This window comes from Eretmochelys imbricata, chromosome 1, assembly GCF_965152235.1.
Source record: "Eretmochelys imbricata isolate rEreImb1 chromosome 1, rEreImb1.hap1, whole genome shotgun sequence".
Classification (NCBI taxonomy): Eukaryota; Metazoa; Chordata; order Testudines; family Cheloniidae; genus Eretmochelys; species Eretmochelys imbricata.
In genome coordinates this window covers 302,718,344-302,731,309 of record NC_135572.1, presented here as the reverse complement: position 1 = coordinate 302,731,309, position 12,966 = coordinate 302,718,344, and the positions used below count along the sequence as shown (strand labels likewise).

General features: G+C 39.8%; 1 protein-coding gene across 7 annotated transcripts in view; it reads right to left on the bottom strand.

Annotated features, from left to right (window-relative positions):
* SCAF11 (SR-related CTD associated factor 11) overlaps positions 1-12,966 on the bottom strand; it is a 68,566-nt gene that overhangs the window by 19,047 nt on the left and 36,553 nt on the right. For 5 of the 7 annotated variants that reach the window (XM_077833861.1, XM_077833855.1, XM_077833839.1 and 2 more), the window contains 3 exons: positions 8,979-9,076; positions 7,292-7,356; positions 4,677-4,732 (listed from right to left, as the gene is read on the bottom strand). In XM_077833861.1, coding sequence (XP_077689987.1) covers positions 4,677-4,732; positions 7,292-7,356; positions 8,979-9,076 — 219 coding nt within the window. Of the gene's footprint in view, positions 1-4,676; positions 4,733-7,291; positions 7,357-8,978; positions 9,077-12,966 lie in introns of those variants that run through there. The other 2 variants (XM_077833875.1, XM_077833884.1) reach the window with 2 other exon arrangements.

Below are 12,966 nucleotides of genomic sequence, written 5' to 3'. Positions count from 1 at the left end.
ACACTGGTAAGATTTCCTTCAGATGTATATTACAGAGGCTTTATAGTTAAAACTGTATTGAGATGTGCAGTTAATGCAGGACTAAAACTTTTATACCCAAATGTTTGAATTCAGTCTCCAAGTTTTATACATATGCTCTTCATTGGCCAATTTAATTTTTCATAGTCAGATTTTCTCTAGCTTTGGTACAGAAAACATTTAAAAATTAGACCCTTTTGAATTTTTTCCAGTCTCATGGTTTTTCCTAACTCCTCTAGCTAATGAGCTACGGTACCAACGAACATCCAAACCCACTCACAGAGACATCGTCAAAAGAGTTCAGACAGATGACAAGTTTTAAACTTTGTGGGTTTAAGAAAGCTTAAGTTAGGTATCATCACATTCATCATTTTTGCTAGAAAAAGTCAATGCACAAATCAAATTCAGCTACTTCCTTCCTCCAATGTTGTCAGCCTGCCTGGAGTCACCAGTTCTACCTAGCACAGAGACCCTAAAGAGGCAGTTGGGGAGCAAGGAGGACTGTAGGTAGGTAGGGACAGATGGGGTCTGTGGAGCATACAGAATTCTACACATCTGCAGTGGGGCAGGGGAGAAGAGGCTTTATAAAGGGGCAGGAGAAGCAGCAGCTTTCAGAGCTGTCTGGGATCCCCAGCAAACCAGGCAACAGCACCATGGACAGGAGCATACAAGGAAGGAAGCAGAGAGGGGAACAGATTTTGCAAGGGATGGGGGGAGAATAGGTGTCTATGTCCTGAGAAGAAGTGTTTTTATGTTTGGGGAGAACAGGACACGGGGGGTGAATTGAGGATGAGACTTTTCGGAGAAGCCTAGAATTGGGGAGAGCCCCAAGTCTGTACACTCTCAGTGATTGTGCCTCAGCTCACTGCATTTCCAACAAAAAGTCACTAAATTCTTCTGAATCGCTTCTGAATGCAAAACTAACCCCAACCTCACGTTTCCCCATGGACAACCACCACTTACGTATATTAATTGCTCATATCACCACAGAAAATGTTACAATGTTGTTGAGGATCAGGTTTTGTATTAGAGTACAATCTAGAGGAATGTTGTGCATCCACTGTGTTGCTGAATAAGTTAGAAGTGTCAAGAACCATCTTGTAGAGGTGCAGAGTCTGTCAGTGATTGCATAATATCATGTGTGGTGTTACAGCATGTTCAATAAGGTTGCCCAAATTGGAGATGTCCTTGCTCTTCAGTGATTGTGATGATGAGTTCTGTACATAAGCAGCCTGAACTTAAATTCTATGAAGTTTCTGGATGGTGGGATAACTAAATCCACTAAGGTCCTTGGGTACATACTTCGTTTTCCTATTGTCCATCGCATTTTTGATGCTAGGTAATAAATATCACCAGTAGGTAAAAAAATTAAATTTATCATTACTGTGGTAGTTTGCTTTTGCAATTGTGAAGTTGTGTTTTGTTTTTTAATTCAGGGAAACATGATACAAATCAGCAATTGATTGCAGAGTTCATAGGTAAGTTCATGCTACAGTACATGAACATAAAAATGTGTATTACACTAGCAAATATTTCTCCCAACTTTAGTAAAAATGAACCATAAAAGTTTAATCACAGTTGCTTACAAGAAAGTCTCAGTAATAACAGCAACAGGAGGCAGATTTCAGAGTTCTTATTCCTATGAATAACCCAACAATGCAGGAGACTCAACAGCCCAGTATTGCGGTTTATAAATGCACACCAGATTAAAAATTGGATAATCAATATGGCTGTCAAGTGATTTAAAAAAATTAATCGCGCTGTTAAATATTAATAGATATCATTTATTTAAATACTTTTGATGTTTTCTGTATTTTCAAATATATTGATTTCAATTACAACACAATACCAAGTGAACAGAGCTCACTTTATATTTACTTTTGGACTACAAATATTTGCACTGTAAAAGAGAAACAAAAGAAACAGTATTTCAATTCACCTTATACAAGTACTGTAGTGCAAGGTCTTAATCATTAAAATTGAACTTACAAAAGTAGAATTATATAAAAAGATTAACTATGCTCAAAAATAAAATAATGTAAAACTTTAGAGCCTACCAGTCCACTCAGTCCTACTTCTTGTTCAGCCAATCACTCAGACAAACAAGTCTGTTTACATTTGCAGGAAATAATGCTGCCCACTTCTTGTTTACAATGTCATCTGAAAGTGAGAACAGGCATTCTCATGGCACCGGTGTCACAAGATATTTACGTGCCAGATGTGCTAAACATTTATATGTCCTTCATGCTTCGACCACCATTCCATTACAGTGCAAATATTTGCAATAAAAAATATAAAGTGAGCACTGTACACTTTGTATTCTGTGTTGTAACTGAAATCAATATATTTAAAAATGTAGAAAAACATCCATAAATATTTATAATAAATTTCAATTGGTATTCTATTATTGTTTAACAGTATGATTAAAAGCGCGATTAATTTTTTTGAGTTAATCGCATGAGTTAACTGCAATTAATTGACAGCCCTAATAATCAATATTCCCCTCTTCCCTGGATCAAAGAGTAAAGATTTCATGGTTCAAACATTCTGAAAACTACAAAGTGACACTGTTGTTCACTTGAGAACAATACAAAAAAAAAATTCCTGAAGTTTAAAGTGTAACCACTGAAGATATTTTTTCCATGTCTATTTGGTGTTCATTATTAGATCTGTGTGAACAACAGAGCATGTGTTTAACGCAAAACTAATGTTTTGTTTCAATTTCAAGTATTTAATTTTTTTTTTTTAAATAAAAGGAAAATTCAAAAGCAGGTCATTTCCTTGTGTAGTAACTGCAGTTCTTTGAGACATGTGGTCCATACCTGCATTTCACTGGGGCTACACACGCGATAAGACTGAAAATTTTTTGCTAGCAGTATCTGTTGGTCTGTGACTATGCTCCTCATCTCCTTGTGCTCTGAACTGAGAGTAGAAGGGGCGGTGTGGACTGGCTGCCTCTCCTCTACTGCAAATCATGAGTCAAGAATCTGAAGCAGAGGGGAAGGAGGGAAGGTAGTGGAATACAAACATGGACCACACATCTCAAAGAACCCAGTTACCATACAAGGCAAGAACCTCTTTCTTCAACTCCCTATGTGTATTCCACTATGGGTAACTGAGACAGTACTCACTGAGGAGGAAGGTGTGAGGACCTATGCAGTACTGATGACTGAAGGACTGTCAAACCAAAGGATGCATTTGCTATGGAAACTTGCACTAGGACAATGTCTTGTGACGGTATAGATAGAACCCCTAGTCTCAATTGCTTACCATCTTTTCACTCTTTCCATAGTTAAATATCCTTGAAAACTAGCTATATTTAAAGTAAATAGGTGCTGTAAGTAAACAACAAATAATTTTGTTGTGGATAATTCTGAGCTCTGGATCTCTTCCAGTGATACTAATAGGAGTCTTTTTTCTATTGATTTCTGCTGCAGAAAGACTGGGTACCTTATGTATGTGGCATATTGCCTTCTATTAACAGGTTTCAGCTTCAATGATTAAGATTATTCCAAAGATGGTATAATAAACAGCACTAGGACGGGACACCCAGAGTATTCATCCATCCCAGAGCCAGATTAAGGGGCTGATCCGACATCAAAGGCCTTTTCCCTGGACTTCAGATGCTTTTAAGTGGATGAATGATAATTTTGATATCTGCTTGGGAATGAGACCCCAAACAGATCAAAAGACCTGGCTTGTGGGGGCTATCACAGGAAGAGAAAGCCTGGAACTACTTTTGGGCTCCAAGAGGTAAAGGCCCAACACAAGAAACAATCATCCAGAAAACAAATATCCTCAAGGCCCACCAGACACCAGGTATGTGGATCTTACATCAGGAAAACTGGGGCCATGAAACCTAAACTATGCATGATACAGAAACCTACAACTATTTAAAAATGTAAACTGTCTAAAAACAACTAACAGCAGATAAAGAATTCTTAGGCAAAATCCAAGAAAAACTCTGGGCACAGAGCGAAGGTCTCTATAACCACAGCTAGCGATGAAAAGGAAGAAACTGGCTGGAGACTTCATGGCTTCTTGTGACCTTGGCTCTGAACCTCTGGTGTAACATTAAATTATACAAAGAAAGCAAAAGAACTGGAAGATGCTAATTCGTTATCTTCAGATAATCCCACAAAAATGGAGTTTTTCTAAATCTGAATGTTTATTCGCATAGCAAATTACTTGGTTAAGTACATCTGCTGATTCAGGCATTCCTCTCTCCGTGGCCTTCATATTTTAATTTCTCTGCCTAAGAGCTTGTGGCTGATGCTGCAAGTTGGTGAGAAGATAAAGTTCCAAGCTATTTTTCTTTAGAGAAGAACTTTCTTTGAGCTCTCCAGATGCCACAAGCTAAGACTTGGAACTATACTGCAACTTACTTTTAGGTATTTGCAGGGTACCCTTGTGACATTTTAGTGTAAGTGAACAAAATGGACCAGTATAAAACTGTATTGCAGGCAGACTGTCAAAGTTCACATAACCAGTATTACTTAAATCACTTGCTAATTTTTTTTAAAATAACTACAGATATGCAGTATTTTAGATAAAATAGACAAGTTAACTTTCAAAATAATTTACAGTGTAAAAAACTTGACACTTTCACTTCCTAGTTAGTTTCAACCACGATATTTCCTCCAGTTATTTGAACAAACCTTGTTTATCTTCACAGATGCAGTTTCCTTATTTCTTTCATCATCTGAAATACCACCTGTGCAAAAATCAAGATGACACGCTTTGGTCTAAATTTTAACATGTTTTGCTCTTTTTTAATTGCATGTTTAAGAGCATTAATGCAACAGCATTATAATATGCACTGTCAAGTGAGACTCTCTCCAAATACTACTACTACTTTTTTTTTTTTAAACTGTTACAGGCAAGAGCCAAGAAGTAATTTATAGAGAATAACCAGTAAAAATTGTTGGGAACTGCTTTGAGAGGAAATTGCTACTAGCGCATATAAGACTGGAAAATGAAATACTGAGTAGTCCATTAATTTATATAAATCAGAACATAAACATATAATCTCATTTTGAGAGAGAGAGAGAGGCACACCGATCAAACTAGGTTTATGTTGTGATATATACTTTTCCACAAAGAATTTCTCAGCAGTCAATTGGAGAGATGCTTATAGAACTAAATTTATGCATTCCAGATTACCAGAGTTATTCAGTTTTTATTTAGAAACGAAATAGATTATTAAAGCAATTCTTAAACTTGTCCATGGACCAACTGCTTGTAAACCACAGAGATCGAGCTAGTCAAAGTAACAGCTCTCCTTATTTCCAAACACTAAACTACCTTCACAGACAGTGAAAAATATGACACCACTTTCCTAATATGACGGTAATAGAAAGAATAAAATACAATAAATACCCAGCAATTACTATACCTGACACCAGGATTATATGCAATAATGAGTGGGAGGAGAGGGGATACAAAATTGGGAAAGAGAGAAAAAGGGATCAATGACACAATATTTCTTCTATTTAGTTATGGCCAACACTATGAAAGGGTTTGTGAACTCATGGATTATTGAAAAAACTGACAATATTGTCAAGATACACGGCTGATTTAACAAACGGTCCATGCATACCATTTCCATTAATTGTACTGGGAGTTCTGAGGTTTTGAAGAGCCACAAAAATGATTCAAGGGCTGGAGAAAATTCCTTACAATGAGAGGCTTACAGAGCTCAGTGTGTTTAGTTTATAAAAAAGAAAACTGAGAGGTGACTTAATCAGTGTATAAATACTTCCATGGGGAGAAAATACCAGGTACTAAAGGGCTCTTTAATCTAGTGGAGAAAGACATAACAAGCACCAATGCTGGAAGTAGAAGCTAGACGAATTCTAACAGGAAATAAGGCACCCATTTTTAACAGTGAGCATGATTAAACAGTGGAACAAACTGCCAAGGGAAGCAGTGGATTTTACAACTCTTGATGTCTTCTAATCAAGACTTGATGCCTTTCTGGAAGGTATGTTTTTAATTAAACAAGTTACTGGGCTCAGTACAAGATAACTGGGTGAAATTTAATGGCCTGTGATATACAGGAGATCACAGCAGATGATTTAAGCCTTCTGCTTGAAGCTCTGTGAAGGTCCATAAAGCCTGCATTTCACCACCAGATAAAAAGAATGTCTTCCAATCACTTCAAGAGAAAATCTAAGGGTATGTCTACACTGCAATAAGACCCATGGCACAGCTGCGGCTGGCCCGGGTCAGCTGACTTGGGCTTGTGGGACTACAAACTGCAGGTTAGATGCCTGGGCTTGAGCTGGTTCCTGGGCTCTGAGACCTTCCCCCTAAAGGGACTCGGACCCCGAACTCCAGCCTAAACCTGAACATCTGACCTGCAGTTTGTAGCCCCACAGCTCGAGGCCCATGAACCTGAGTCAATTAACATGGGCTCTGAGACTCAGTGCTAAGGTTTTGGGGTTTTTTTTTTTTTTTTTTTGCAATGTAGCTGTACTGTAACAGATCAACTTCAATATCACAAGCCAACTTTAAGTGTTATTATTTATAGCTATTAATAAAATATAACAAAGAAAATGTCATCTTGCAATTTTGTCTCTACATTATATCAGATTAAATGGCTACTGTCAAGCAAAGGAAACTTCTTAAAATAACTGTTTTAAGTTTTAACTGTTGTAGCACCTTAGGTTAATAATTTTTTAAAATCACTTCAATACTGTTTACTTTCTAAGCTACCTGATAATGGCCTTTTTCCAAGTAGGCTACAGTTTCCAAAATTTGGCTGAATTTTGTGAACTATAAAGCTCTTAAAAAAAGCGATGCTGGTACTATTAACTAGAGAAAATGTTCCCTGAAAATGTTCCCCCCAAATACTGCTAAAGCAACTCAGTTCTGAACTGCTATAACCTAGCTGTGGGCTTCCTGTTAGCAGAGACTACCAATGTGTTGACTTCTGATAAACTGTGCAGTGGCTCCATGGTGCAGAACACCACCTGGTAGGTTGAAACCAAATCCATTTCACTTGTGATATACGCCAGTTTCATTATGATTAAAAAGAAAGCTTTCATATTAACTTACACAGTATAGCGTATATATAGTTCTACCAAAACCAGAAGTTTTCCCTTTACATCCAAATTCTGAATAATAGAAAGATGGGTTCCATTTGTACATGTAAATGATACAAGATTGACAGAATCTTAAAAGAACTATGAAAACGAAGGTAAGAAAATAATCCTAGAATATGGGGGTGGCTCTACAAGTAACAACAAGAGAAAGAAAAGTATCAACTTACTATAGTTCTTCAAACCTTTACAGAGTTTTTCTATTAATGGTCCTTTGTCAGCACGTGCATCCCTTCTGTAATATTAATGAAGAGTTATTTGCAATAGCACCTATGGGTACTACTGCACTAGACACACACAGTCACTGCCCTAAAGAGCTTTAAAACCTTGGTAGGTTTAAAGCACTTGGATTGTTAAGGATCAGACTACAGGACCAGAGCCAAGATTTGCAACTTCACATCATCTGCAATGCAAAATTTTGCATTAACTGGCCCTGTTTCAAGCAATTAGTCTTATAATTGCAAAGAATCAAAAAACTTTCACTATATTATCAATTATTAGATCAATTTGAGAACCACTGAGAAACAATGTACTGGGTATACAGACTATTTTATTTGTTACTATTTTTCAAAGAGCACCAAGTGAAGATCTCGCATGTTTTTAATTTTCAGCAAAACTTTGCAGTTAATCTTTTAATAGTTTTAGAAATTTAAAAAGGGAATTTAAAACTTTATTCAGGAAAATACATCGACGCTGGTTTTCAAATAAGCTAGTTTATTTTAAGAATCCAGTATACAGCTCTTGGTGAATTTGCTTACTATATTTTGGCACATAAAACTTTAATATTTAAATCTGCATGCTTGCATATCAGAGAAACAGCTGCTAATTGCTTTCTGAGCTACTGTAAGTTCTGAAATCACAACTTAGATGAAATCAGAAGCAACAAAGTCAGCAAAGTATTATTGTGACTCCTTCACTGTTCTATTCATAGATTAATTTATAGTCAATTTATTTTGCTGTTGAATAAGCTCATTTAGACATGGAAGTAAGAACCATAAACAGAGTTAAGTAAAGCGCTACACCACCAAACTAGTGCTTATACCAGTGGTGTAGAGACTTTACAATATACCAAAGATTTAATAGGACACTAGCATCCCTTCCTCCACATGGATCAGTAAAAGCTAATGACTTTTTTTTAAAGCAATGCCATATGCACCAGTTTTAACCATGATCAGGTTTCTTTCAATGTATAAAGAGATGACTTATGTTCATCTGACTGTATTGCCAGAGATCCCATTAGCAAGGTAATGGAGGGGAAGTGCTTTTACTTTGGTGGCAAGTGCTTTTCCCCATAAGGGGCCATATCCATTATACATCTAAAGTTAATATTTTCAAAGCAGTGTAGGTGATTTAGCCATACATCCCCTTCATTAAAATTAATAGAAGATGTGTTAAATCCCCAACCTGGTTTGAAAATATCAGCCTATATAAATTCATAAGTTTTTTTACACGTCATTTCATAGGTTGTATTAAAAGGAGAATCATGAAAATATTAGAAATTTAATTTCACCGCAATCTACCCATATTTCTTTAGTGCCTTGATAAAATTACTCAGCAAAGGCATAGATGCATGCAGTTAGTTGCCTTCTGAAGAACCTCCCAGCCCAGGTATCAATGGTTAACAGCAAATGGTGACTCTTAACCCGTTATCCAATATTTATTACAATCAAGCAGACACGGCATCATTATCAAATTTATGTACCACTTACGGGAGAATGGGACATTTTGCACTCCATATCTAAAACTTATTAAAATTGAAAAAGATGCTCAAAACTGTCTCCAATCTGTAAATTTGATAGCCATATTTATATTTGGGATTCAGATATTACCACATATTACATTCAGAGCACAACCAACCTCATAAAGATTTTTGTATTCATGTGGTAATATTTTTCCTTATTGCAGCAGCAGTTTTCTTTTTCTCCCTTCTCCCTTAGTTGAATCTTCTCCTGAACCTGCAATAAAAAAAATGAAGTCAGTCTTGGAACTAGAGCGCACAGTATAATGTGTAAAAATTATTATTTGAAAACTAATGAATGAGGACTTATTTATTCCTGAATCTTACAAGCTCCACTAGGAAAGTACGAAAAACTTCCTTAAGAGATAGCTATTTGGATCCCAAAATGTACAGGTCTTGTCAGGTATTTTTATAAATCTTAATTTGATATATAAGGACTTACTGCCTTGTCAATCATGCATTTAAATTCTGCAATATCAAAGTGGTTACATAATCTGTCAAGATTCAGATTTTCATAGCAAGTAATTCCATTATTATCCATCCAAGTTTGTTAAAAAACAGCATTATGCACTACTTCCCAATCAGAAATAGTTAGTTACGGTTACAATGGTTCTTTGAGATGTGAAGCAGACATGTAATACACTTAGGTGTGTGCACACCCAGCACACCAGAACCAGAGATTTTGCCTAGCGGTACCCGCAGAGGGATGGTGCACACAATTCATGGCTGTGGAACCTCCCTGGGGTTATATAAGACAGTGCTGCCCCGAGTGGCCTCAGTTCCTTTGCACCAAACCCCCATATAAGGGGACTCCGATGCAGAGGCAATGGAGGGTGGGTAGTGGAATACATGTCTACATCGCATCTCATAGAACCAGTTACAGTAATCAATCGTTATTTCTTCTTTGAGTAGATGCAGATCTTTATTCCACCTAGGTGACTTGCAAGCAGTATCCCTTCCAGAAGCTGGGACTATGAGTCTACTGAAGTAGGGATCGTAGTACTGCCCTTCCTAAGTTTGTGTCCACTCTGGAAGATGCGGCAATAGCATAATGTCTGTAAATGTACGTATGGACAACCACATTACTGCCCTGCAAATGTCCACTATGGAACTGTCATTGAGGAATTCTATTGACATTGCTTACGCTCTCGTCGAATGAGCTTGTACCTGCTGAGGAGGCACAGCCGAAGCTATCTAATATACTGCCTTCATACATGCAATGAGACTATGAGGATAACCTTCACGTGATCCGCCTTGAGCTTGACGGTGACCTGGGGAATGACTTGGATTGGGGGCAAGGCATACAAGAGAGTTGATTGCCAACTTTAGTGGAAAGCATCTGAGAGGGAGGCTGGACGGAGCCCCCCTCCCGAAGAGCAGAACATCTGACATTTCCCGTTTTCCCTTGTGGCAAACAGATTGACCATGGTAATGCCCCACACTGCAAAGACAACCTGGAGAACACTAGTCTTCAGGGACCACACGTGACTCAGGGAAAAATACCTGCTAAGGTGGTCGTGAGATGATTCTGAACCCAGAGTAAGTGGACAGCTATCAGAGTAATGTCCTCCTCAGTGCAAAATTGCCACAGATTGATTGCCTCTAGGCCAGGGGTCTCAAAGTCCCGGCCTGAGGGCCGTCTGCAGCCTGAGAACCTCCCCACTGCTGCCGGCGGAGGAGAGATGCAACCACACCGCCCCCTGCAGCTCCCATTGGCTCGGGGACAGTGATACCATCACTAGTCGCCGGGCAGAGTCAGCCATGGAGGCGTCACTTTTTTCCCCACCATGAATATAAACAAGTCAAAATTCCGAACACAACTATCTGATGCACACCTTGCTGCAATCCTGAAGGTTTCAACTGCTCAGCCACTGAGGTCAAACATCAACAAACTCACAGAACTGAAGCATTGCCAGGCATCTGGCAAACACTAAAAACACTGGCAGGCGAAGAATTGTATGAAGTTGTATGACAGTTTTATTATTTCTAAGAAAATGAAAATAAAAAATACAATATAAACGTTTTCTTTTCTGAACACCATCTTCAGTAACATTATTGGCCCACTGGGAGGATTTGAGGACTGGCACTGGCCCTAAGGTAAACTGAGTTTGAGACCCCTGCTCTAGGCTGAGCAACCTGGAATGTGCTTCCCCAGCTTGTTCACACAGTACTTCACAGTGGTATTGTAGGTGAGCAAGTGAACCACTGAGTGTCTTATACAGTACTGGAAGGCACAGTATGAATTGTGGATGGCCTGAAGCTCCAGCATGTTGATATGGAGCAAGGCCTCCCGCTTCAACCACAATGCCTGTACCTTCAGCAAGGCCAGGTGTGCCCCCCAACCTAGCTGGGAAGCGCTGGTGATCACATTCTAGGTGGGTGAGGGCTGGGTGAAAGGAACTCCCAGGCAAACATTCTATGGGCACATCCACCACTGTAAGGAGTCTAGTTCTAGCGGAGAGAGATGAACTAGTCTTTCCAGCAAACGAAGGTTGGGGTGGTAGACCATCTTGACACACATCTGAAGGAGGCAGAGGTTCAGCCTCGCTAACTGAACCACCTGCATGCAAACGGATACGTGCCTCCATAGGCTCAGACACACCCAGACTGTCATGGAAGACAGAGATTGCAGACTGAGGCAGACCCATCAAATTGTCTGAAAGCAGTCAGTCAATCAGTAGGAATGATCTTGTGGAATCTAAGGACCCCAATGAACTTGGACTTTTTGAGTGGGAGCCAAAGCTGACTTTCCAGCATTTAGAATGACGTCCAGACGGTTAAGCAAGTGCAATGTGGTACTGATGTGAGTGAGAACTTCCTCTCTGGATCTGCCCCTCATAACCAGTCATTGAGGTACACGAAGATATGGATTCCCTGATATATAGTAACCACACCACGCAATTGGTGAAGACTCAGGGAGTGGAAGAGAGGCTGAACAGCAGCACTGTGTATTGAAAACGGTGCTCTACAATGAAACAAAAGGATTTGCCTGTGGCTGAGCAGAATTGCTACACAGAAGTTGTTTGCTAGAAGCTGAGAATGGGCGACAGGCAATGGATCACTTGATACCTGTTCTGTTCATTCCCTCTGGGGCAGCCTCCATTGGCCACTGTCAGAAGACAGGATACTGGGCTAGATGGACCTTTGGTCTGATCCAGTATGGCTGTTCTTATGAAGTAGGGGTCCTGGAGGTCAAAGCAGTGAACCAATCGTTCTGAGAGAACACAGGGAGGACAGTCGAAAGAGTGACCATTTGGAACCTCATATAGCTGATATGTTTGCTGAGGCTGCAAAAGGTCAAGGATAGGTCTCAGCCTCCTTTGGATTTGGGTATCAAGTAGTACTGGGAGTAGAAGCCAGGACCTCAGTGTTCCAGTGGAATTTCCTCCACCACTCCCAACACCAATGCTTGGTGAACAGTATCTCATGAGGGGGTCCCTGAAGAGGGACAGGAAGGGAGGGTGGGGAGGAGGTTTGGAGACAAACTGGATGGCATAACCCAATCTAACAGAGTCCAGGACCCAGATGTTGGAAGTAATCAAGCCCCAACCGCTATAAAAAGGGTCAGTCTGTCCCCAAAGGGATGGGAAGATGAGGAGGCAGGAGTAACGATTGGAACAGTACTCTGGACCAAGTAGTCAAAAGGGCATTTAGATGCCACCGAGGGATGGTGCGTAGGCTGGCTGAACCGCTTTCTCTTTTGGGATCTATCCCTCTTCTTAGGTCAGTTCTGCTGCTTCAGGGGAAAGGGCTCCACAAAGTTACACATTGGGCGATACTGCTGATGCTGAGCACCGTAGTGGTGCCTGTGCACTGGCACGGTGTACATGCCCACGATCTCAGGATAGCCCTAGAGTCCTTGAAGGAGTCAAGCATTTCATTGGTCTTGTCTGCAAACAGGGTTCACCTGTTGAAAGGCAAGTCCTCAATCATCAGGTGCAATGCTGGAATTTAGCGGCCACTAAGTCCTCCTCATAGTGATCGCAGAGGCCATCACCCTGGCCAAAGTGTCTGTAACGTCAAGGGTGGACTGCAGAGATGTTCTGGCCACCAAGCAGCCTTTCTTGACAAAAGCTGGTCCACAAACATGAATATAAGGGCCGAACT